The sequence below is a fragment of the Colius striatus genome, chromosome 16 (genome assembly GCF_028858725.1).
Source record: "Colius striatus isolate bColStr4 chromosome 16, bColStr4.1.hap1, whole genome shotgun sequence".
In the NCBI taxonomy this organism is placed as follows: Eukaryota; Metazoa; Chordata; class Aves; order Coliiformes; family Coliidae; genus Colius; species Colius striatus.
Window position 1 is genome coordinate 7,891,784 of NC_084774.1, and position 24,482 is coordinate 7,916,265.

At 64.7% G+C, this 24,482-nt stretch overlaps 2 protein-coding genes across 7 annotated transcripts; one reads left to right on the top strand and one right to left on the bottom strand.

The window, feature by feature from the left end:
• Positions 1-319: 319 nt before the first annotated feature.
• MMP9 (matrix metallopeptidase 9) lies at positions 320-4,632 on the bottom strand. The gene is made up of 13 exons (XM_062009233.1): positions 4,424-4,632; positions 3,991-4,229; positions 3,640-3,788; positions 3,257-3,385; positions 3,001-3,174; positions 2,748-2,921; positions 2,461-2,634; positions 2,204-2,359; positions 1,883-2,114; positions 1,623-1,762; positions 1,357-1,507; positions 1,151-1,254; positions 320-915 (listed from the first exon to the last, which is right to left on the bottom strand). The coding sequence occupies exons 1-13, from the start codon at positions 4,565-4,567 to the stop codon at positions 806-808; spliced, it is 2,076 nt and encodes a 691-aa protein (XP_061865217.1). The 5' UTR covers positions 4,568-4,632; the 3' UTR covers positions 320-805.
• Positions 4,633-13,071: 8,439 nt separating this feature from the next.
• Positions 13,072-22,279, top strand: ZNF335 (zinc finger protein 335). Of its 6 annotated transcripts, none has more exons than XM_062008944.1 (28): positions 13,072-13,167; positions 13,450-13,681; positions 14,012-14,285; positions 14,576-14,653; positions 14,875-15,204; positions 15,341-15,475; positions 15,557-15,715; positions 15,801-16,059; positions 16,156-16,333; positions 16,412-16,524; positions 16,703-16,721; positions 16,929-17,045; positions 17,125-17,201; positions 17,305-17,465; positions 17,594-17,823; positions 17,897-18,005; positions 18,143-18,237; positions 18,342-18,622; positions 18,712-18,850; positions 18,921-19,292; positions 19,377-19,519; positions 19,844-19,980; positions 20,418-20,521; positions 20,651-20,728; positions 20,905-20,988; positions 21,136-21,201; positions 21,378-21,459; positions 21,660-22,279. In XM_062008944.1, the coding sequence occupies exons 2-28, from the start codon at positions 13,481-13,483 to the stop codon at positions 21,776-21,778; spliced, it is 4,140 nt and encodes a 1,379-aa protein (XP_061864928.1). In that variant the 5' UTR covers positions 13,072-13,167; positions 13,450-13,480; the 3' UTR covers positions 21,779-22,279. The 6 variants fall into 6 exon arrangements, with proteins under 6 accessions (XP_061864928.1, XP_061864930.1, XP_061864934.1 ...); XM_062008946.1 differs by having other exon boundaries at positions 18,715-18,850; XM_062008950.1 differs by having other exon boundaries at positions 17,933-18,005.
• The last annotated feature ends 2,203 nt before the right edge of the window (positions 22,280-24,482 follow it).

Genomic DNA, 24,482 nt, shown 5'->3' on the forward strand with positions numbered 1-24,482 from the left:
CCCCGCTGCCAGTGGGGATCCGAGGATGCAGGGTAGGGCTGAGAGCTGGTGGGGTATGGGGGAGCCAGAGCCTGGCGGGGCTGGGGTCAGGAGGGGCTCTGGAGGGTGGAAGGGCAGATGTGATGGGAGGGGCTCTGGAGGGTGCATGTGGTGTGATGCTGATGGTGGTGGCTATCAGGACCAGAGCCCTCGACAGAAGGGGGGGGAAATTAGCTGCAAGACCCCTGCCCTGCACCCCCTTCCCCACTGACACTGGCACCCCGCAGCTCGGGAGGGTGATGGCCCTCGTGGGTTTGCAGCACAGCACTCAGAGGCCTCGTCCAAAGGATTCTCTTTATTCACAAGGGGCAGGTGGAGGCTGCAGAACAGGCAGCAGCAGGAGCAAGGTAGAGCCCTGTGTCCCGGCTCTCTCCCCAGGCGTCAGCTCCCAGCTGAGCCTGGCCCTACACAGCACAGCTGGCTTGAGGAAAATACAGTTCTTCCAAATCTGTGTGTGGTTTGCACCAGGCAAACGCCTCTGCGCAGCAGAGCCGACGCTGGCAGGGGGGGCACAACGCCTGCTGCAGCAAGAGTCCTGCTCCCCAGATGGGGATCCTTGGGCCGAGCAGCTCCCCAGGGGTGACCTCAGGACAACTCACCTCTTTCTGCCAGGGAGACAGCTAAACCCTCCCCCAGCTGGGACTGTCCCACGGCCGTAAGGTTGCACGGCCTCCAGCACCCCGGGGGACCAGGCTGCGAGCCTGGGGTTTGGGAGCAATGTGCAGGGAGCAGTGCGCTGGCCAGAGCCGGGTGGCCAGTCGTGTCCTCAGTGCTGGGGGCACTGCAGGATGTCGTACTTGACATAGCCCACACGGTCCACCTGATAGCGCGGCGTCATTCTCCAGTAGAAGCTGCCCCGGCAGAAGTGGTACTTGTCTGGGCAGGAGGGGATGGAGAGTTAGCAAGAGAGCAGCCCCGCGGGGAGCTGTCCCAGCAGCAACACGGGGTCTGGCCCCCAGGACCTGACCAGCCCTGCTGCAGGGACCTGCCAAGGCTAATGGCGTGCCCTGGCCCACAGCTGCTGCCAAGGGCGCAGCCCCTGCCCTGTGCCAGGCGTGGAGGGGCAGCCCAGGCCCAGTGGCACAGCCCCTGCCTCACAGCCCCCACTCACCTTGGTAGAGGAAGACGTTGTGTGCGTCAAGGGGGACACCAGTGAAGAAGTCGTCAGTGGCACGGGGGTAACCCTTGTCCACCCTCTGCACCTTCACATCCAGCCTGTGGGGAGAGCAGAGCTGTGCTTGGTGCTGCCAGGAGCCCCCATGCCAGCCCCTTGCTGGGGGGCCAGGGGACACAGCTGCAGCCACCAGACACGCTCACCTCCAGTAGCTCTCCCCGCTGAAGAGCAGCACTTTGCCGCGGCCGCGCTGCAGGGCCCCCGTGATGCGCCCGGCGTCCTTCCCGATGCCCAGCTTCTCAATGCCCCGGGGGCCCAGCACACTCTTGCCAGAAAACACCCAGAACTGCCGACCTGCAGCCAGGAGAGAGCACAGGCGTCAGCCAGCCCCGAGGGCTTCAGGGTGGCACTGGGCCCCTCATGACACTGGCAGCAGCAGGATCCCAGGGGCAGCAGGGGCAGAGCTCACCTGCAAAGAAGAAGACCCTCTTGGTGAGCATGTCCTGGAAGGCGGCGTCGATGACAGGCGGGAGGCCAGGCCAGGTGTCTGCGACGGAGAAGGCTCCCTGGATACCCGACTTCCAGAAGGACGAATGGGTCCAGTATTTCCTGGTGGAGAAGGTCAGCTGTCCTCATCCTGGCACAGTCCTGTCCCTGCCATGGCCTCACACACCCCCTTCATCACCCTGGAACTCTCCAGGGCAGGATGAGCCAGGTACTGCTGCTCACCCATCCTTGAAGAAATGCAGCTCCCCGTTGATCTCGGTGATGGCATCAAAGTTTTTCTCAGCACAGGCATCTCGGCTTGGATCCACAGGAATGGGCTCAGCTGTGGGCTCTGGTGTCTCCTCCTCCTCCTCCTCCTGGGTGGTGGAGGTGCTGCCAGCTTCTGTGGGCATGGGCTGGGGCTCCTCAGTGGGTACAGGCACAGGGGCTGTGGGCTTGGGGCCAGAGCCTCGACCTGAGTGAATAAACAGGAGGGTGTGATGCTGGAGGCTGCCCCAGTGCCACAGGACCCCTGGCACACCTGGCCCTGGCATAGCTTCTCACCATAGAGGTACTGGATGCCCTGGACATCATCTGGGTCCAGCTGGAAGTCCTGGACGTAGCTGTACATGGGGTACATCAGGGCCTCTCTCACGCTGGAGTGGTCCAGCCCCAGCGAGTGCCCAAACTCATGGGCAGCCACCAGGAAGATGCTGTAACCTAGGGGAAAGCACTGGCCTCAGCACCTGGTGGGATGAGCCAGGCCAGGCCAGTCCCCCCAAGGGGAGCACAGCAGCGCGGGGTGGGCAGGGGGCCGCTACCTCTGTCTGGGCAGAAGCCCCACTTCTTGTCAGTGTCGTAGTTGCTGGTGGTGGCACACCAGAGCTTGCCATCCTGCCGGCCCTGGCTGGTGCAGGCGCTGTAGGACTCCCCCAGGAAGGTGAAGGGGAAGACACACGGGTCGCCCTGGGAGTTGCCGCCGATCACTGCCGTGTCTGCAGCACAGAGTCAGTGGGGCCGGCCCTGGCCCCTGGCCCCTGGCCACGCCAGCCAGACCCCTCCGGTGCCAGCCTGCGTGGCCCCTCCCCACACACCCCCCCGCTCACACCTCGGTTGGGGCAGAAGCCGTATTTCTTGTCCTGGTCGAAGTTGGCGGTGGTGGCACACCAGCGGTAGCCATCGGAGCGCCCGGCCGTGGTGCAGGTGTCGTAGGAGCTGCCGTCGAAGATGAAGGGGAAGACGCAGGGGGCCCCGTCGCTGTTGCCGCCGTTGGTGTAGAGCACTGCGGGGTGAGGAGGGGTGAGGACGGCGCCGGGCTCGGGGGGCTGAGGGGGGCTGCAGCCCTGGCCGCCGCTACTCACGCTCGCTGGGGCAGAAGCCGTACTTCTTGTCGCGGTCGTAGCTGGCGGTGGTGGCACACCAGGGCAGCCCGTCCCTGCGCCCCTCCGTGATGCACCGCGAGTAGGAGCGGCCCTCGAACGTGAAGGGGAAGTGGCAGTCGGCGCCATTGGCGTTCCCATGGCGGGTCTTCACCACTGCTCAGGACAGGGGGCGGCTCAGCCTCGGGGCCAGGTGGGCGCTGGTGGCCCCTCCTGACACCCCGGGCCCTGCCCTTACCTAAACCGGTTCCCAGCGTCCAGAACTCGTCATCATCAAAGTGGGCATCACCCTGGATCCCCTGGCCCGGGGGAAAGGCGTGGGCCAAGAGCCCATCCTTGCCATCGAAGGGGTACCCGTCCCCGTGCTCTGTGGGGACAAGCACTCTCAGAGCCAGCCCTGCCAGAGGAGCCCCCGTACCCCTGCCAAACGCAGAGCCCCAGTACACGAGCCCTGCACCTCCCCCGTGCTCACACGTGCCTGTTGGCACCTGCAGGGGCAGAGGGGCCCTGGGCATGGCCTGAGGGGACATGGGATGACAGCCCTGCGGGCAGGACCTGCCACCGGCCCTCTCCCTGTGGCTGAGGTGGCTCCTGGCCCCTGACCTTCCCATGGGACATCACCTTGGCTGCCAAACATGATCATGATGTCTGCCTCGCCGCTGTATATCTGGGTGAAGGTGAGCGGGGTCACATCACTCCACACTTGGAACGCCCGCTTGAAGGCATCATCGATCACAGCCCGGTCCAGGTCAGGGGAGTAGTTCATCACCCTGTCAGGGGCGGGGGGGTCAGCACTGCCACATCCCAGCTCATGCTGCAGAGATGACCCTGCTCCGGGCACACGGCAGGTTCCTGTCCCCGTGCCAGGAGGGGACAGCAGCACTGGCACTGCTGGGCAGAGCGGCTGCCCACCACCCTCAGACCAGGGCTCAGATGCTCTCCCGGGCGTTGACTCCTGAGGCAGAGACTCACCGGTACGTCAGGTCCATGTGGTCCCACTTGAGGTCCCCCTCGAACGTGAGGAAGGTTCCCACGTCCGGGACCCCGCAGCGGGGGGCTCGCATGGCCTCCAGCGTGCTGGCATCCAGCTCCCCCGTTTCCTCCAGCCCCAGCTTCTTCTGCATCCTGCGCAGTGCCTTGGCCAGGGACACGTGCTTGTTGCCTGCCTTCGTCTCCACCTCCGTTGCATAGCCAAAGCGCAGTAGGTACCTCTGGGGAGGAAAGGGGCTGAGCGAGGCAGGAGGGGGCTCGGGCCATCGTGGGCACCGCATGCCCCGGGCGCCTGACCCCAGCCTGAGCACCTCCCGGGCTGCAGGGAGACGGGCAGCCCCCGAGCTCAGCCCGTAGCCCCATGCTGCCACCCTGGGAGTGCTGGGAGGGAGCCCTGGGGATGTGCTCCCCTCACCTCTGCCAGCTCCACGTCTGACAGGGTGCTGACCAGCTCCCCGGGGAAGGTGACGAGCGCCTGCGTCTTGCTCTGCAGAGGAGCAGCGTGGCAGGAGATGGCCAGCAGCCCCACGGCAAGCGGGACCAGCAGGACAAGTGCCATGATGCAGCAAGGGCAGGATGGCTGTGACTGTGCTGTCCCCGCTGCTCTGCTCTGGGTGCTGCAGAGCTCCCGCTCCTATTTATGGGAGGGCAGTGAGTCACCCTCAGACCCCTCAGCGACTCATGGCTCCCTTCCCGCGGTGACGAAACGAATACTCAGGCTCCTCCGTTCTCTGCCTTAACTGTTTCATCACCTTGTTTACTAAACACGCTCAAGGCGTGAGGGAGAGCGGCCAGGAAGTCGCGCCGGGGCATAGCACGGTCCCGGGGGAGGGCTGTTGTCCTGCTGGTCCCCAGGCTGTGGTAGCAGTGGGGATGGCAGGAGCCGTGCAGCCGGGGCAGTGGGGTGGGCAAGGGACAGTGGGGATGGCAGGAGCCGTGCAGCCGGGGCAGTGGGGTGGGCAAGGGGCAGTGGGGATGCCAGGAACCATGCAGCCGGGGCAGTGGGGTGGGCAAGGGGCAGTGGGGATGGCAGGAGCCGTGCAGCCGGGGCAGTGGGGTGGGCAAGGGACAGTGGGGATGGCAGGAACCATGCAGCTGGGGCAGTGGGGATGGCAGGAGCTGTGCAGCTGGGGCAGTGGGGTGGGCAGGACGTTGCAGCTGTGTCACTGCACTGACGATACTGCCACAGCCAGACTCGTGGGGACCCAGCTGGGCACTGGGGCTGTGCAGGCTGAGCTGGCAGCAGAGCCCCTGCCCAGAGCCCTGGCACCTGCAGCTCACCTGCCTGGGAGCCCAACACCAGAGCTCGGACCCTCACCAGGACACAGCATCCACCCCCATGTCCCCCCTGCAGCCACATCACCCGGTGGGACAGAGCACTCTCAGCACAGGAGTCCCTGTGGCTCATCACCCCACAGGTGACTCTGAGCCCACTTGCCAGCAGCTGCCCAGCAGAGCCCTGTGGAACCTGTGCTGATGCCTGCCTGGGAGCAGCTCCGTGCCTGGGACACTCCGTTGGGCCTGTCCCGCTGGGGGCTGCGCTGCCGGGCGCTGCTGACTCAGGCTCAGCACAAGCCTCACCATGGGATGGTGTTTTCCTGCTTCTCCCAAAGTGCCGACGCTTGTGGGAACAAGAGTGGTGAAGGGGAAAGCAAACAGGGATGAGGAGTAAGAGGAAAACAGATGGCAGAGCGCAGGGAAAGGCGCAGCGTCAGCGGCGGGGGCAGGAGGGTTGGCTGGTGCAGCACCACGGTGCTCCCTGAGACACAGCTCCCAGGACAGATCTCCCTTCACAGCGCTCACCAACCCCTGGCACTTGGGGCACTGTCCCTGGGAGAATGATCTTCCTGAGCCATCCCATCCCTGGTGCTGCTGGTTCCCAAGTGCCCGAGGCTATACCCCTGCAGCCACCTCCTCCATGCATCACCCAGCTCTGGCTGAGCCAAACCAACATCTCCTGGCCCAGCCAGGTCACAAGCGGGTTACGCTGGTGGCCAGCAAGGCTGGAGGATGGTGAGACAGGCGGGGTGATGCTCCCCTGTGTTCTTGCAGAGGAGGGTTAATCCCTGGGGGAGCATTGCCCAGGTGGGGCTGACAGGCTCCCTGAGGGGGCTCATCCTGGGCACCGGCTCTGCCCCAGCCCCCTGTACCGGACACAGCCCCAGGGCCGTGGTCAGCCGGATGCAGAGAGCTCGTGGGGGGCTCCCAGGCAGCACCAGCCCCACTGGCAGGAAGCGATGCTGAGAAATCGTGGGGTTGCCTCACTCCCCACCGCAGCCGTGCAAGAGCAGCTCCGGTTCCCAGGCGCAGGAAGTTGCTCCACAAGCAGCCACCGTCCCGCACCCCGGTGTGACCAGCATCCTGCCTGCCGTGCCCACACACAGCCCCCTCCCCGCGGGACGCAGGCCAGGGACCCCATAGTGAGCCCCCTCCCATCTCCTTTCCCTGAGGGGTCCAGCCTGCCGCCCCTCACCGCTGTGCCTGGCCCAGCTCTTCACAAGGCAGGGGCAGCATCTCCTCATGCTCCCTGCAGGGACAGGGCTCTGTCCAGAAGCTCCCACAGGGCTCCTGGGGCGTGTGGGGAGCTGGCACCACTCTGTGCCACAACCTCAGCACACAGAGCCCAGGCAGGAGCTGGATGCAAAAGCCCCGCTGGGAGGATGCACACCTGGGACAGCCCAGGTCCAGGGACGTCCGACACCAGCTCCAGGACGCAGCCGGGGGGTGGGTTCAGCTCCAGCCTCCTGGGCACTGGGGCAGATCTCTGGGCCTGTCTCATTCTACACTCATCCCTTGTTTCCACTGCAAGCAGGAGCTGCAGCTCCCACAGCCTGGGCACCGCACCACACAGCACCACACTGCCTGTGGCATCCCTGAGGGCACAGCCAGGCCTGGCAGAGCACGGCAGAGCAGTGCCATTGGGATGGGCTTGGTGCAGAGCAGGGGCTCACAAGTGATGGCAGGAGGAGCCAAGAGCCAGAGCCGCACATACCGAGAGCATATCCTGCCAGGACATGCTTGCCCAGCCTTGTCTTGCTCCAGGGTGATCAGGCCAACAGACCCGAGCACCCTCAGGCTAGGTGGCCGGGGTCCTGGTGGGGGGCTGCTGGTTGCAGTTCTACCCCCCAGCCCAGTCTCTCCACTGACTCATGGCCCCGCTCACCAGCTTCCTCCTGGCACCAGCCCGGGGATTTTCTGGTGACTGTCTGGAGGCTCCAGAGCAGGGCCAGGGCAGCAGGGAATCCCCTGCCCCTGGCAGCACTGGCAGCCTCAGAGTTGGGCAGGGGAACTCCATGGGGGTGGGCTTGGCACTGCAGCATCAACCCCACGGGCAACACCAGTCCCGTGTGAGGCAGTGCCAGGGGACAGTCTGGCAGGGAGCTGGGGCAAGGCACAGGGGCCTCGGCGTGGGCACCTGCAGAGGGTGGCTCAGAGCAGCTGCTGGTGCTGATGGAGAGGGCATCGGTGAGCTGGGACAGCACAGGAGAGGGCTTCTGGCTGCCAGGGATGCCAGGAGCACCCAGGTTCCCATCCCACACTTGGGGCACCATTTATACCTGGAGCCCCTGTACAGATGAATGGAAAAAGCCACACAGACAGCCCCGAGCCACGAGGCTGTCGGTCACCGCCGGGAAAGGGGAAGGAACAGCCACCGCAGCCCCTTCCCACACACTGACTCACGGCCACTGCAGGAGACCCCCGTGGGAAACCAGGCTGGGACCCTGTCTGGGGACCTCTGCCACAGCTGCTGCTTCACTCCTGGGCACCTGAGGAGCTGGGCAGGGGACAGGGGGACATGGACATGCAGGGGTGTGGATGGCACCGATGGCCTGCAGTGCGAGGGGCTGGGCAGGAGTGCAGCAAGGGGAAGCAGGGTGGGAGGGAGTCAGCATCTTGTGCAGATGACACAGCAGCAGGCTGGGGAGAGCATGGTGTGTGCACGATGGGGGATGGAGGGCGAGGAGCTGCCAGGGCTGGGCAGCTGCCACAGGAAGTGCCAGTGCCACGGCCTCCACGGCACAGCCGACCTGCCCGGCCAGCACAGCACCCGCACGCGCCCCAGCCCAGCCAGGCAGCTGCAGCCTCCAGCCCCAGCCCTGCTGCGTCCCACTGCCCCACCAGCACCAGCCCAGCCCACGGCACCGTGCCTGGGAGTGGGGCTGAGGGCACAGGGAGCGGCTCTGCGTCACAGCCTGCTCCAGGGCTCCAGACAGAAACAACATTCCTGCACACGCTTCCCCTGTCTGCTGCCCCTACGCCGCGCCACGCGTGGGCTGGGATCACATCCTCCAGCTGCACCCAGGACCCTTCTTGGCAAGACATCCTTCATGGCCCAGCCCTGCAGCGCTCCCAGCCCCGACGGTCCCTGTTCCCCCACGGCTCCCAGCCTGTCCCTTCCCTCACCTGGGGAACTCCCCACCCCAACAACCAGTTTGTGAATCCTTCACCCGTTTGCTGGGCAGGAGGCAACGTCTTGCTCTCAGCCCTGCTGCCCCAGCCCCGCTGCTGTGGCTCTCCTCAGCCCCGTTTTGCTGCAGATGATGCAGGAGGTCTCAGGGGAGCGGATCACCTCTGCCCCGAGGCACTGAAACCAGCCCTGCAGTCTCATGGCTCAGCAGCACGGATCCTCACTGCAAACTGACGGGTCCCCAGGGGCCATCACAGGGGCTCCAGGCGCTCAGGTGTGCGGCACAGTCACCTCCCTGCACAGGCTGGGACATCCCCAGTCCACACCTTCCCCAGCCCCACCGCACCCTGGGAACCCCTGTTTGGGTGCCACTGGGATGCTGGAGCAGGAATCATGAATCACAGGATCACTGGGGTTGGAAAAGCCCTTGAAGCTCCTGGAGCGCACCCCCTGCCCTCACCCTGCCCAGCCCAGCACCAACCCAGGGCCCTCAGCACCTCAGCTCCACGGCTGTGGGATCCCTCTGGGGCTGGGCACTCCCCCAGCGCAGCAGCTCAGGACAGCAGCGGGTGGAATATGGGCAAAACTGGCTGTGTTTAATTGTAAACTACAAGCAGCAGAAGGAAGAGTGGTAGATGCAACATGCTCGGATTTCAGTAAAACATTTGACAACTGTTCTAACACTTTGCTGCCAAATTAATTCAGAGCAGCTCAGTTGTCAGCACAGGCATATGGACAAAGCCCAGGCAGCCCGGGGACACCACAGCCTGGCCCTCAGCCGGGGCTGCAGCTCCCCCCAGACCCTCTCAGCCCTCCTGCAGCGAGAGGGCGGCAGCCGTGGGGCTGTGGGGCACTGGGGATGGGGAGAGCTGCTGTGGAGAAGAGCTGGGAGCACTGGGGCAAGACCCCCCAGCCCTTGGGGAGCTGCTGAGCCCTGAGCCCAATGACCCTCACGCAGCTGAACAGCCCCAGAGCCCAGGCGCTCAGCTCTGGTGTCCAGACCCCCCTCCCACAGGGCAGGGGTGGGGGGGGACTGACCAGATCCACTCCACATCCTCGGTGCTGCCTGTCAGGGCTCAGGACTGCGCTGTGTGGGAGCCACAGGCCCCTCTGGGTGGCCATGGGCCAGCACAGCCCACAGGTCGCCGGGCTGCCCCCTCCATGGGTGCTCTGCAAGGCCAAGCAGGCACAGAGGATGGGAACAGCCCGGCACAGCACACAGCTGAGGCCTCTGGGGCCCTGCTGCACACACAGTTCTCCTGCCCACCTTGTTTATTTTACTTATATTTCAGTAATTTGCTGATTACCCCTTTTTAAACCAACCAACAGTGATGAATCAGCAGCACAGGAGAGGGTGGAAGCTGGCGGCCTTGGACCGTGGCTCTGAGGTCTCAGGTTCTGGGAAGGAAGCCACAGGATCCCTCCAGAAGTGAAAAAAAACAACCAGCAACCGGGCAGAGCCGGGGCCAGCGAGCTGCCTCCTGCCAAGGGGACGCTGCGAGCACAGCGGCGGTCGTGGCTCTGCCGGCTCCTCTGGGAGCGGCTCCTGCCCGTCCCCGCCCGAGCCCCCGGGAGAGAACACATCTGAGCCCGCGGCATTGTCCCAGGGCACCGCCGGCCCGGCGGCCGAGCCCCAGCGCGACGGGCGCCGAGCGCAGCGGCTGCTCCCCGCACGGGACTGGCCACGGCTCAGGGGCCGCCCCGGCCGGCGCCCGCTGTGCAGGGAGCGATCCCCGGCACGGCCCCGGGCGCCTTCTGCAGGAGCCGCCGCTGCTGGGAAGGAGCTGCCTGGTGAAGCAATCTGGTGTGAAGAAAAAACCCATTTCCTGCAGCAAGGGCTGTTTTGCTCAACGATTTACAAAATGTGCTGATGCAATTGCCCTTCCCAGGTGGGATATAAACATGAGCCTGGTTGATGTGGGTTAATGCCCTGCAGCTACACAAACATCACCAGCAACGTGCTCCTTAAGAAGAGGAAACAAGGAGGAAAAAACACTAGGCACGGCAAAATCACTGGCTGTGGAGGTCTGGGGGCTCAGGCTGCAGGGAGGCTCAAGGGCTGCTGCCCTGGGCACTGAGCTCAGCACAACCAATACCTATTCTGGGACGCTGAGCAAAGCCCTTGGCTCACAGCTACTGTGGGAGCAGGGTGGGCACGTGGGGCGAGGGGCAAACAAGCCCCTCTGGCAGCTGGTCCAGCTGCAGCTCCTTCCCAGTGCCGCCTCCAGTGCTGGGACCCCTTCCCCTGCCTGGGACATCCTGTCAGTGCAGCTGATCAACCACCCTGTTAAGAGCCAGCTCCGTGTCCCACGTTAATCTCCAGGCTCCAGCACTTGTGCTGCCTTTGCAGCCCGTTCCCAAAAGGCCTCTGACGCGGCTGCCCCTCTGAGGCACTTGCACACGCCCCCCAGGGCACTGCATCCATTTCTGGATTCTCTTCAGCCTCTTGTGCTGAGATTTCTTTGTTTTCTTTGACCCTGAAAGGACTGGAGGCATGGGAGCTGCAGTGGCAGAGCGTTATCAGAGCAGCTGTGTCTCCAGAGCAGGGCACAGAGCTCTGCCCAGCTTGGGAACCTCTCGCTCACGGGCACGCAGCAGCTTTAAAAATAGCAGGTTACCCATCTCTGCAAAGCTCCTGCTGGAACAATCCTCTGGGGCAGGACAAAGGGTGTCTGCAGGGCAGCAGGGAAGCTTTAAGCAACTTTCCATGAGGCGAGCCAGCATCAGCAGGGTCTGCATGAGGCCCAAAGGCTCCCAGAGGCTGCTTTGCCCTGGAACCATCACCTGTTGATAAAATCCTTCACTGGTCTCAGACAGCAGCTGACTGAGGGCAAAAAGAAAGGAAGTGTGCCAGTCCAACACAAATCCATCCCTTCCCTCTGCCTGGGAGGCAGATTTTGGCAGGGGTTTCTCCAAGCCATCCCCATAGGAACACAGAGCTTCCCCCATCAGGGAGCAGGGGCTGCCCTGTGCCCTCAGCACCCTTGCACCCTGCCCAGCTCCACTTCCCCACAGCACCTGCAGAGCCCCAGGGGCTGCTTTAAAGAGAAGTAATGGGAAAAAGAGCCCCAAGCCCTTGGTGTCCCTCGGCTCATGGCTGACAGGGGCCATGGCCCTGCGCCCACCCCCAGCACCCAACACTGCAGCAGCTCCTGCAGCTCCCAACGCTGCAGCAGCTCTCTCCTGCAGCCCCCTCAGCTCCTGCAACTCCCGCAGCTCCTGCAGCCAGCCCTGTCCCAGCCCAATGGGTCTTGCCTGGCCTGTCTCTCTCTGACAGGGAAAAAACCTCTCAAGGCTGTACTTAATTAGCCTGACAAAGTGCCTGCAGACACTTGTGCAGCAGAATGGCAGCTCAGCAGCTGCCCCTCCACACACCTGGGAAACCTGCCCCAGGGTGAGGGAACCCCAGAGACCCCCAGCACAGCCCTGGGCTCAGAGAGGCCGAGTCCCCCCACTGCCACCCTCACCCTGCACCAGCAGCCCTAGCCCCAGCCCTCACTGCACCAGCACGTGTCCGCTCAGAGCTCTGGCAGCCAGCAGCCGTGCCCTGTGCCAGCTGAGGCACGGCCTGTCCCCCGGTGGCTGGCACGGCCCCCGCCGCGCCCGGCCAGGCCCGCACTGCGGGATCATCCGCCGGGCTGGGGCACACACAGCCTCGGGCCCCTCGCCCAGCACACACAGCCCTTCACAGGCACCGAGCAGCTGCGGTTGGCCCAAACACGCCCCAGCACAGGCACGGCGCGGCTGCCTTCCCTCCAGATACACTCGGCACAGAGGCGTTCAGGAGAGTGCTGTCACACAGTAAAACAGTGGTGAGGGCAAAGAGTCACCTGAGCCACGGGCTCAATAACGTGATGGAGCCAGGCTCAGGCTGTGGCCAGTGACGGCCAATGACAGGACAAGAGGCAACGGGGACAAGCTGGAACACAGGAGGTTCCAAAGAAACCCTGTGAGGCTGCTGGAGCCCTGGAAGGGGCTGCCCAGATGAGCTGCGGAGTCTCCTCTAGAGACATTCCAACCCACCTGGACGAGTTCCTGCGTGCCCTACTCTAGCTGGCCCTGCTCTGGCAGGGCACTGAAGCGACAGCATGCACCGGCCGCCGCTCCGCCACGGGAACGACGGGCAAAGCGCCCACCGACCCGCCTGCGACGGTGCGGCCACGGGCCCGCAGGCGGCGCGGCCCCGGCCCAGGATGAACCCGCCGCCCAGGGGCCGGAACAGCGACCGAGAGCCGCGGCAGGCTCGGGGCGACACGGGGCCGAGCCGGGCGGTGCGGGGCGGTGCGGGGGGCCGGGGGGCGGCTGGGCCGGGCCGGGCCGGGCCGGAGTGGACCTCGAGCGGCGGCACCGAACGGCCCCGGCCTTCGTCACGTGACGGGCGCCACCCGCGCGACGCCGACGCTCAGGGCCCGGGCGCCGCTTCGTGACGTCACCATTGAGCAGTGCGTCCCGTCGCCATCATCCCTCCGCAGACAAAGTAGTCCCCCGACGGTGGAGCCGAGGCCTCCCCCCGGCCCGCGGACGGCGGGACGCGCCTCTCGGTGCCGGGAAGCGGCGGCCAAGGCGGCGGCCGGGCCGGGGAGCGCGTGGCTGCTGCGGCGACAGCCCCGGGTGGAGGCGGGGCCGGCGGAAGTAGACCCGGCGCGGGGCCCGCGCGGCCGTACTGCTGCGCGGAGCGAGGGCGGGGGGGGGCATGGCGGCCGCCGTGATGCCGGCTCCGGCGGAGGCGCGGCGGAGTCGCAGCGGGCAGGGTGAGAGCGCGGACCGACGGGCGAGCGGCAGCGGCGGCACCTCGGAGCCTGCGGCGGCGGGCACTCCCCCGCCCCGGCGCACCGGGGCCGCCCCGCCGTGTGCGCGCGCGCGGAGGCGGCGGGGGGGACCCCGCGGCAAGATGGCGGCCGGGGGCCGGGCAGGGCCGCGGGGCATGACGGGAGCGGGGGGCGCCGGGCGGCCGCGACCCCCCGGGCACGGGGCGGCCCCGGCCCCGGCCCCGGCCCCCGCGGCGGCGCTGACGGCCGTGGCCTCGCCCGCAGGTCGAGCCTAAGCGGCCCGGGCGGGGCGGGCATGGAGGAGAATGCAGTGGAGAGCAGCAGCGACGCGGCCCCGCCGGCGGCGCGGGAGGAGCCGTCCGAGAGCGGCCTGGGCGTCGGCACCTCGGAGGCCGTGTCGGCCGACAGCAGCGACGCCGCCACGAGCCCCGCAGCCGCGTCCCGGGCGGATGACTCCGGCGTGGGGCAGAGCTCGGACAGCAGCGGGGTGTCCCTGGTAGGAACAGCCGGCGGGTGGCTCGGGGAGGGGGGCAGCGGGTGGTGCTGGGTCCTGAGCGTTTCTCTGGAGCTTTGTGCCAGCTCTGTAGCTCCGCGGCCTTGGCGATTGCTGTTGTGTTGCCGGCTGGATGTGTGCTCTCAGGCGGAGGAGAGCTCTCCTTGGTGGCAAGAGCAGCCTGGGATGTCCAGGGTCCTGATTCGCCCTGAGGCCTCTTCTGATAGTTGTGCATCAGCACGCCGGTGGTGTTGCAGAGGCTGGCAGCCCCAAGGGCCTGGCCTGGCCAAGGTTTGTTGGCTGACCTCCTTTGGCCTTTCTGTGTTCCACCAGGAAGAGGTATCAGAGAGCAGCTCCAGCACAGATGTTGTTCCCCGGATTTACCTGCCAGATTCATCCTCCATTGCCCAGTCCACCTTGGTCTCCAGTGTCTCCACTGTGAGCCAGTCTGTCATGGTGTCAGAGTCCCCACAAGTCCTGGTCCACTCCAGCGTCATCACTGATGGGGCCACAATCGTGTCAGACTCTACTGCATCCACTTCCTCAGACCTGGGCTCTGCAATTGACAAGATCATCGAGTCCACGATTGGGCCTGACATCATCCAGAGTGAGTGTGTGCTCCCCACAACTCCCTCTGTGCCAAGGACTCAGCTCTGGGGAGGGGAGCTGCTGCTCTGCCAGGCCCTGGCAGCTAAGGGTCAGCAGGGGCTTCTCTTCTGCCCTCACCACAGCAGTGAGAGGGTTTGATGAGGAGCTTGTCCCTTCATTCTGTCCAGCTGCTTCTTCAGCCGTGGTTCCAGTGACCTGGAGCCAGACTTGCCTCACCCCTTCCCAGTTGTGCCTGAAGCTGCAGCCCTGGGGCTGGCAGTTAGGGCTCTGCTCTGCTCTCCCTCGCAGGCTGCATCGCTGTGACCAGCGCGGGGGATGGCGGGGCGCAGACCACGCAGTACCTCATCCTGCAGGGCCCTGATGATGGTAAGGGTGTGCCTGGCTCTGTCCTCACACCTCCCTGCAGCCTGCAGGGGACACATTCCAGCTACACTGGCCACAACCCCTGCACCAGAGTCTCTGTGGACATAGTGACTTTTGGGAGCCTGTTACTGAGCTTGTGTCCAGCCCTGTGCCCCCAGGGTGGGGGGGAGCCTGGGATGCAGGGCAGGGTCTGCTCCCTGGCTGAGCTGGTTTTGGTGTTTCAGGTGCCCCCATGGTGTCTCAGATGGCCACTTCTGCTCTGGCCAATAGCTTGGCAATAGAGGCTGTTGCTGACGGACCAACCTCCACATGCCTGGACCAGCCCGGCCTCTCGGAGCCCTCCGGGCAGCTGGAGGTGCTGGAGCTGCCCACACGGCCAGACCAGGCCCGAGACGTGGATGGTGGAGAGGAGCTGGACCAGCCAGACCTGGAGACTCTGGAAGAGATGATGGAGGTGGTGGTGGTGCAGCAGTTCAAGTGCAAGATGTGCCAGTACAAGAGTGTGTCCAAGAAGACGCTCATTAACCACATGAAGGAGCGTCACTTCCAGCCAGGTGCGTGACGGGCTGAGCAGGGCTGCTTGGCTCCTGCTGCCCACGGGCTCTGCTCTCCCTGGGGAAGAGCCAGGAGCGTGAGGAGTTGTTCTGCCATGCAGTCCAGTAAGAGCGTTCATTCTGCTCCCTGTGGCAGTGGGCTCAGCTCTGGCTTTGAAGAAAGGACGCCCACGAAAGGGAGGATCCGCTGCAAGGGCTGCAGAGGAGGAGGCCCCAGAAGAAGAGGAAGAAGACGACATCATGGATGCTGGTGCTATTGATGACCCTGAAGGTAGGGCTTGTCTCGCCCACATCTTACCTGGCTGCGTCTTTCCTCGGTCTCTGTCTGACGCCTGGGGCCTCTTGCCCGCAGAGGACAGCGACTATAACCCAGCCGAGGATGAGCCCCGCGTGCGACAGCCCAGGCACGGCCGCACCGTCCCCACGTCCAGCGAGGAGAGGCCGCGCCGGCGCCCGGGGAGGCCCCGCAAGCTGCCTCGGCTGCAGGACGTGCCCCGGGACGGGCCCGAAGGTGAGGGGAGCGAGGGGCAGCAGCAGCGCCGGGCTGCGGCGGGAGCTCGCACGGGGAGGGTGCGTGACCAAGCTGCGCTCCGCAGGAGGGGACGTGGAGCCCTTGGTGACATCGCAGAGCGCGCCGAGCCGGGAGCTGCAGCCCTCGGACACAGCCAGCTCCTCTGGGCTGGAGAACGGGGCCGGCCAGAGCCCGGCCGAGCCTGGCGTCGGCCACTCGGACTCGGAGAACAAGGAGCCGTGGGCCCAGGCGGGCCCCGAGGAGGGGGACACGGTGCCGCGGCGACGCGGGCGGCCCTCGCGCCGCTTCCTGGGCAAGAGATACCGCAAGTACATGGGGCGCAGGTGAGGGGGGCGCGGGCGGCGCCGGGCGCTCTGGCCTGTGCCCGGGGACGTGGCCCCCGCCGGCCGCCGCCGCTCCAGCCCCTCCCCCTGCCGCAGGTACTACTACAAGTCGCCCAAGCCGCTGATGAGGCCGTACCTGTGCCGGATCTGCGGCTCGCGCTTCCTCACGCACGACGACCTGCGCTTCCACGTCAACTCGCATGAGGCCAACGACCCGCAGCTCTTCAAGTGCCTGCAGTGCAGCTACCGCTCCCGGCGCTGGTCCTCCCTCAAGGTCGGCACCACCTGTCCCCTGCCTTGGCCCTGGGGTGGCCGTGGCCCCGGGTCTCACGGCCCCCGCTACTTCCCACAGGAGCACATGTTCAACCACGTGGGCAGCAAGCCCTACAAGTGTGAGGAGTGCAGCTACACCAGCGTCTACAAGAAGGACGTCATCCGGCACTCCACGGTGCACAGCCGGGACAGGTGAGGGAGCTGCCGCCCCAGGGGCTGTCCTGCAGCCTGGCTGCATGACACTAACGCTGCTCCTCCTGCAGCCCTTCACCTCTGGCCATTTCCAGAACGGGTAGTTTTGGTGTCTGGGTATAAGGGAGCTTGGACTCGGGACGTGGCTGATGCAAGGGGGTTTTCTTCTGTTTTTCAGGAAGAAAAGAGCTGATCCGGTGAGTTTGGGTACCCTGTTGGCCTGTCTCTCAGCACTGTTGCATGGGAAGAGGCATGTCTGGGTCTCCCACAAATCCTTGGTGCCTCGTTGAAGGCAGTGTTTCTGGATCACCTGAGGAAAGGCAGCCCAGGTCCTGCAGTGGGGAGCGGGTGAGGAGACTGGTGAGCCCCTGCCAGGTGAGCTCACCTTGGTCATCTCCCTCCAGCCCCCAAAGCTGAATTCCTTCCCGTGCCCCGTGTGCAACCGCATCTACCCCATGCAGAAGAGGCTCACTCAGCACATGAAGACGCACAGCACAGAGAAGCCACACATGTGTGACAAGGTGAGGGGGCACGGCCGGGGCAGGGCTGGGGGGAGTGAGGCCAGACAGGGGGCAACACTGCTCTGCTTTGCTCCATCAGTGTGGCAAGTCCTTCAAGAAGCGCTACACCTTCAAGATGCATCTGCTGACACACATCCAGGCCATTGCCAACCGCAGGTGGGAGCCCAGCCGTGCCCTGGCAGAGCGCACAGCCCATGTTCCCTCCGGGGAGCACAGAGGGTCCCTGCTGCCCATGACAGGCAGCCTTGTGTCCTGGCAGGTTCAAGTGTGAGTTCTGTGACTACGTCTGCGAGGACAAAAAGGTGCTGCTGAACCACCAGCTCTCACACATGAATGACAAGCCCTACAAGTGCAGCTTCTGCAAGTACTCCACCTTCCGGGAGGACTTCCTGGTCTCACACATGGCCGTCAAGCACACGGGTGAGGAGCTGCCTGCCTCGCGCTCCCGCGTCCTGCAGCCTGCCTGCCTGCCCTCCCTGCTGATGCTCACAGACCCCTGCCCTCCCTGCCAACCCTCGGGACCCCCCACCTGACTCCCTGCCCTGCAGGAGGGAAGCCGTTTGCGTGTGAGTTCTGTCACTTCACCACCAAGCACAAGAAGAACCTGCGCCTGCACGTGCAGTGCCGCCACGCCGCGTCCTTTGAGGAGTGGGCGCAGCGCCACCCCGAGGAGCCTCCGTGCCGCCGCCGGCCCTTCTTCACCCTGCAGCAGATCGAGGAGCTGAAGCAGCAGCACAGCCAGGGGCAGTCCCCAGACAAGCCAGAGCCCAGCCCGCCGGTGAGTGCCGCTGCCATGGCCGCTCCCACTGCGTGCGGGCCCCAGCCCTGCCCTCAAGATCTGTCTCACGCAGGCACCCCCCGGCCCCGCCGCCCCCTGCCCGGTGCAGCCTGTCTCGGCAGCAGAGCCCCCTGTCCTCTCACAGGATCCCCTGGGGGGAGCCACCATCATCTATGAACAAGGCGAGTGGGTGCCCAGGGACAGGGAGGGGATGGGGATGGGGATGGGGATGGGGATGGGGATGGGGATGGGGATGGGGATGGGGATGGGGATGGGGTGGGTGAGCACATGGCTGACCTCCCCCTTCTGGCCCTGGCAGATGTGGCTGGATCAGCAGAACTGGCCACCCAGACTGCCCTGGATCTGCTGCTGAACATGAGCACCCAGCGAGAGCTGGCCTCGGGCTCGCTGCAGGTGAGCAGGGCCATGGGGGTTGTGCCCATGGCAGGGTAGCAGGGGGAGGCTCTCCAGCCCTGTCCTGCTGCAGGATGTCCTGCAGAGCCCGGCTGCCCCTGCAGGTGGCTGTGGTGAAGACGGATGATAAGGGTGAGGTGCAGGCCCCCTGCAAGCTGCAAGCACAGGAGGAGAGGACAGAGGTGGACTCTAAGGAGCAGCAGCAGAAGTTGGTGACGCTGCACATGGCAGAGCCTGGCGAGACATTGGTGCAGGAGGCTTACGAGGAGGCCACCCTGGGTGGCTCGGAGCTGCAGCAGATCACCATCCCCTTCACTGGAACAACAGAGTACAGCATCATCACACCCATCAGCGAAGAGATTCAGGCTCCAGGCACACTATACAGGTCAGCTGGGAGGAGGCACTTCTGACCTCAAATGAGGAGGCTTCAGTGGTGAGGAGGAAGCAGATCCTTCCTGACCCTGTGCCCTCCAGCAGTGGGGAGGAGAGCCCCGCAGAGGCCTCCCATGCAGTCGTGGTGGGTGAAGCTGTGATGACAGAGGAGGCTCTGAAGGACCATGACAATCAGTATGTCATGTCAGGCACTGCAGGGAGCCGTTTCCATCCCGTGGAGGTAAGGGGCTGGGGTTCCCCTGCGAGGCGGGCAGCAGCATGAGCAGGTGTGACTGGTGTTTCTCTCGCAGCCCCTCGGGGACACTGGGGAGGGCCAGGAGGCACAGCCCGCCGCCGTCAAGTGGCCCCTGGTGCAGTGTGTCACCAGGCAGCTCCAGAAGGACTCGTCTCTATCCCCAGCCTCCGAGGGGCAAGAAAGCTCGTCCCCAAAGATCAAGTGGCCTGCGCTGCAAGGCGTGGCCAAGAAGCTCTCGTGCAAGGTCTCCACAGCCAAGAAGCTCTCGTGTAAGATTTCCACAGCCAAAAAGTTTTCATGCAAGATTTGCACAGCCATGTTCACAGGGAGAGCAGAAATGGAGAGTCACAAGAGAGCCCACATTGGGCCCAGCACTTTCAAGTGTCCTGACTGTCCGTTCACTGCAGCCCTCTGGCCGGAGGTTCGGGTAGGTTCCCCAGCACCGAGCAGCCCTGGGAGCCAGAGCTGTGGAGGAACAGGGGCTCTGACCCTCTCTGTGTCCTGCCCTCAGAACCACATGGTCCAGCACGCCAGCCTCCGGCCACACAAGTGCTCCCACTGCAGCTTTGCCTCCAAGAACAAGAAGGACTTGCGCAGGCACATGCTGACACACACCAACGAGAAGCCCTTCGCCTGCCAGATCTGTGGGCAGAGGTGAGTGAAGCCCTCCAGGCCCTTGCTGCTTCGGGAGATCCCAGAGAGCTCTCCAGGGCTCAAGAGGAGATGGGGGTTCTGGCAGAGCTGGCTGCCTCGACCCCACACCCAGCAGCCCCCTGTCTGAGGGAACACTTCCCTTGAGAGTGGTTCCTGCTACAGGAGCTCAGTCTCCAAGGGACTTCTGCACAGGGAGGTTCAGTACTTGGGCCTGAAGGAAGAGTTTTGGGAGCTGTAGGTGACCGTGGCCTGGGTCTCTGCAAAGAGCACAGAGGCCCTGTGCTGACTGTGCTAAACTCCACCTCACTCTCATTCCTCCTCCAGGTTCAACCGCAACGGGCACCTCAAGTTCCATATGCAGCGTTTGCACAGCTCGGAGGGGAAGAGGCCGGTGCCCGCGGCCCCTGCCCAGCAGACCATCATCCTCAACAGCGACGAGGACACGCTGGCCACGCTGCAGAGTAAGCTGTGGCCCTGGCACCACGGGGGCTGCAGGGATTCACCGGCCCCTGGGCTGAGAGGGGTCAGGGCCAGGGGTGCTCTGCGGAAGCTCAGGACACAGTGGGGACAGAGGAGGGGGCAGAGACAGGGGGCTCTCCCGGAGGGGCTGACTGCTGGGGTTCTGTGCAGAGCTCGGGTTTGCTCCAGGTGGGAGCAGCGGTACCACGAGCAGCTGACGGTTGAGACAGGGAGAGTGCAGGTCATGGTCTGACGTGGAGGTTGAGTTCGCCCACAGTGACCTCCAGTTTCCTTTGGGGTGGGAGAGTTGGGTTCAGCTTCTGGCCTTCTGTGAGCAGAGCTCAGAGCCTGTCCCGTGCCCATTGCCGGGGCGGGCACCTGCCGGGGCTGGGGCCAGGAAGCATCCAGCAGTGTCAGTACCAGCCCCGGTGTGTTGCAGCGGCGCTGCAGTCAGGACAGGCCGTGCTGGCTCCCGAGCAGCTGGGGCAGGCACTGGGACAGGAGCACATCATCGTCGCCCAGGAGCAGAGCGTCGCCAGCCAGGTGAGTTGGACCCCTCAGCCCCTGCTCCCAGCCCTGGTCACCACCAGGGCCCCTTACAGCCCTGGGCTCAGCACCCTCTGACAGTGCTGGTCTCAGCACCCCCTCAGCGTTGGGCTCTCTGACCCGCAGGAAGAGGCCACATACATCCAGGAGATTACGACAGCTGATGGACAGACGGTGCAGCACTTAGTGACCGCTGACAACCAGGTGAGAGGGGCACGTCCTGGGAACTGAGGGATCCTGTGTGGCTTCATCAGGGAGAGGTGAGGCCGTGGGGAGGGGAGGAGTGGGAACAGACACAGGACAAGAACCAGCCCTGTTGGGAGATGCGTGGGGGTGGGCAGTGGTGACCTTTCTGGGTCTGCATCCCCGTATGTGCACAGGTTCAGTACATCATTGCCCAGGACGGTGTACAGCACTTGCTTCCCCATGAGTTTGTCGTTGTCCCAGAGGGACATCACATCCAGGTGAGCTTCAGGCTGGCTGCTCCCTTCACATGGTGACGGGGCTCCTGAGGGTGCCCTGTGCAGGGCTCGGCCTCGGGCTCCCTGTGCTTTGCTCAGGGGCAGGGACACCTGCCAGCCCTGAGACAGTCTCACTTCTCTCGTCCCCAGGTACAGGATGGTCAGATCACCCACATCCAGTATGAGCAGGGCACCCAGTTCCTCCAGGAGCCACAGGTAAGGGGCCATGAACAGTGCCTGGAGAGCACAGGGCTCTGAGCACACAGTGGGTGAGGGAGGGATGGGGACAGATGGTGCATGGGGGTTGGTGACCTACTGCAGTGGCTGCAGCTGGAGCAGCACCCTGGGAGGGAGCCTGCCTGTTCCACCCCCTCCCTGTGCCCTCCCTGCAGATCCAGTACATGCCTGTCTCACCTGAGCAGCAGCTCGTCACCCAGGCACAGCTGGAGGCAGCTGCACACTCTGCAGTCTCAGGTAGGAGCAGGGCCCCAGTCTGAGCTTGGCTGCAGCTTGGGTGGCCCGACCAGGTGCTGTGGGACCCATGAGAGCCTGGCTCAGGGCACACTGGCCCCTGTGCTTGTGGGCCCTTAGGCTGGTGTCACTTCCCCTTCCCTGGGGTGTGTGGCGGGGCCCTCGGAGGCAGGAGGCGCTGACTGAGCCCATTTGCTCCGCAGCGGTGGCCGATGCTGCCATGGCGCAGGCACAGAGTGTGTTTGCAGCCGAGGCGACGGCGGAGCAGCTGCAGCAGCTGCAGCAGGGCATCCACTACGACGTCATCACGCTGGCGGAGTAGCAGCAGGCCGGGCGCAGCAGGGACACGGCGCAGAGCGGGGCGGCCGCGCCGGCAGGAGCCGCCTCAGACAGCAGATGCCTTATTACTGGGAGCTGCCCTCGGCACAGGCCGTGGGTGCAGCAGCAGCGGCCGGGCAGCGCTCCCGGGACTCTGCCTCTTGCACTTGATGGTCTGAAATCTCTTGTCCTGAATCTTGCCTGGTGAGGCCAAACTCGACTCAGCGCCTGCCCGGCTCTGGAGGATCCTGGGGCCCCGTGGGGCTGGTCCGGTGCAAGAGGCGGCTGCCACCCCAGCTCCTGGCACAAGGGCGGCCATGGCCTCGGGCCTGCGGGCAGGCAGCAGCGGGGCTCGGGGCTGGTGCAGCCTGAGCAGGACACGCGGAGGTGGAGGATGCTCTGTTTTTCTTCTGGCAGCGGGATGGACCCTGGAGAGGGTTGTGGGAGGGTTTGGTTCTGACATTCTCAAGCTTTGACTATGCTTATGAATAAAAAGGGATTGAGACCCATGTCTGTGACTGCCTGGGGGTCCAGGGTCCTGCTCCCACCCAGCCCCAGCCCACTCTGGCGCATCCCCATGGTGGGCAGGTTCCCAGAGCCTGGCACAGCCTGTAGCCGCTGGTAGCCACAGCTGCCCTGTGCTCTCAGCTGCCTCCTGCCCGAGTGACCTTGACTCGGGGAAGCGAGTTGGGCAGCTGGGACCGAGGGTGGGTTTGGGGCCCGAGTCATGAAATTAATCGAGTGGTAAACAGCCTAAATCCCGTGTAACTCTGTCCCAAACTACACGCACCGCCCCTCCCTGAGCGGATTGTCTGGAAGTGTTTACATGTGATTATAACAGCTAATCTCAGAGTTTTAGTCCTGTGCTTTTGCATTACACTGATTATCTGTGGAGGGGAAAAGGCCTGGAACCACCCACTGTCAGCATAAGCTTCGTGCAACCAGAGCCCTGCGGATGGGGTGTGATGACCACACTCACGGTCTGGCTCAGGCAGGGGATGGGGATGGGGATGGCTCTGCGGCTTGTGTGGTGCTCATAGAGCCCCAAAACGGCAGCAGCTCCCTCCCTGCCTGCTTGGGGGCTGCCCACTGCTCCCAGGGAGCCCACCTGGAGCCCCTGGCATTCCTGCCCAGAGCGAGGGTGGCCCCACAGCTCCTGGGGGTGAGCGGCCTTGGCTGTGCTGATGGTGGCTCTGTCGCTGCTGTGGCTGTGCCCATGCAGCCATGGCTCAGACATGTCCAGTTGTGGCTGATGCCAGGCTGGTGTCTCTGTGGGCTGTCCCCAGCTGTGGCTGATGCCAGGCTGGTGTCTCTGTGGGCTGTCCCCAGTGCAGCAATCCGCAGGCACTTCCCAAGATTACAGCCCCATTATCTAATAAAGCAGATCCATGGTGCTGCCGGCACCGATTAGGGCTGGAGGAGTCCTGTGAGGACAAGGTTACGGGGCTGCTGCGGGGTCATGGCCAGGGCTGGTCCTGGCTGGTGGCACAGGACCCTCTGCCACACACCTGATGCTTGGGGCTGCCAAGGTGGGACGGACAGGACCTGGGCTCCTGGACACAGCACGTGAGGAGCTCTGGGTGCTTCTGGGGCTCTAGTCTCAGGGCACGGCGGTGCCACGGGGACTTGAGGCCACTCAGCCTTCAGCACTGGCACCTCGGCCCTGGGTCCTTCTGCTGTCACCAGGAGCCTGTGGGGAGCCCAGGGACATGGCAGGGCTCAGGAGTACCAGTGACCTTCCCCTCCTTGTCCCCGGCCCGCGTTAAGCGGGTTTGTTACATATTTAATATCCTGAGAGCATTATTAGTGGGTATTTAACGACGGATACAACCTGTGGGATAATCCCAGTCTGAGCGGTGGGAGCCGCACGGCTCAGGGGGTCGCAGGCTCTGGGGCCCCCCCTGCCCACTGCTGCCCCCGCTCTGCCCACACACAGGAACACCCTGGTGCCTGCAGGGCTGAGCCCCCACACAGGCAAAGGGCTCCCAGCCATCTCTGGGGCTGCAGGGCCCCTTCTCCTTCACTCTCCTGCAGCTGGGAATCCAGCTGTGGGCACAGTGGCACTGGGACTTGGGTCACGCTAGAGGACCAGGGTCTCAAAACCTCACACCACCCATGTCCCAGCAGGCTGTGCACAAGTTCTCCTGCCAGTCCCCAGCCCTCTGATGCAGATCGTCACAGCATGGGGAGCTCTGCTGAGCCCTGCCCCCATGGTCAGGTCAGGGTTGGGGTCAAGGACAGGGACTGATGACTTGGCACTGCATCAAGGCATCATGTGCTGTGTCCCGTGTGAGTCCCTGTGTGTGCTGGGTTGGGGGGCTGGGAGTTGCTGGGGTCCTGGTGAGGATATTGGATGTGTCCTGGCTGGTGAAGAGCAGGTGAAGAGGATTCTGCTCCTCCCTAGTCCCTGCCCAACACTATCCGGGGAGGGGGAGGTATCAGCTGCCCCAGATTCTGGGTGCTAATACTCCCTAATCAGCTGTCACTCACTGCGACCCCGGCAGCTATAAAATGCCCCGGAGCAGCTCCCTGTCTCCTCTCCCTGCAGCATGGCAGCTCCTCAGGGTGAGGGGGGCCCAGGCCAACAGCTGGGTGTCTGTGAAGGACCATGGGGGGCCCTGCAGTACTCCCCCCAAGCCCTATTGCCCTGCCCCTGCCCTGTGCTGCCCAGCTACAGCCTCCTGCCGCCCTTGAGCTTCCTGGCACCC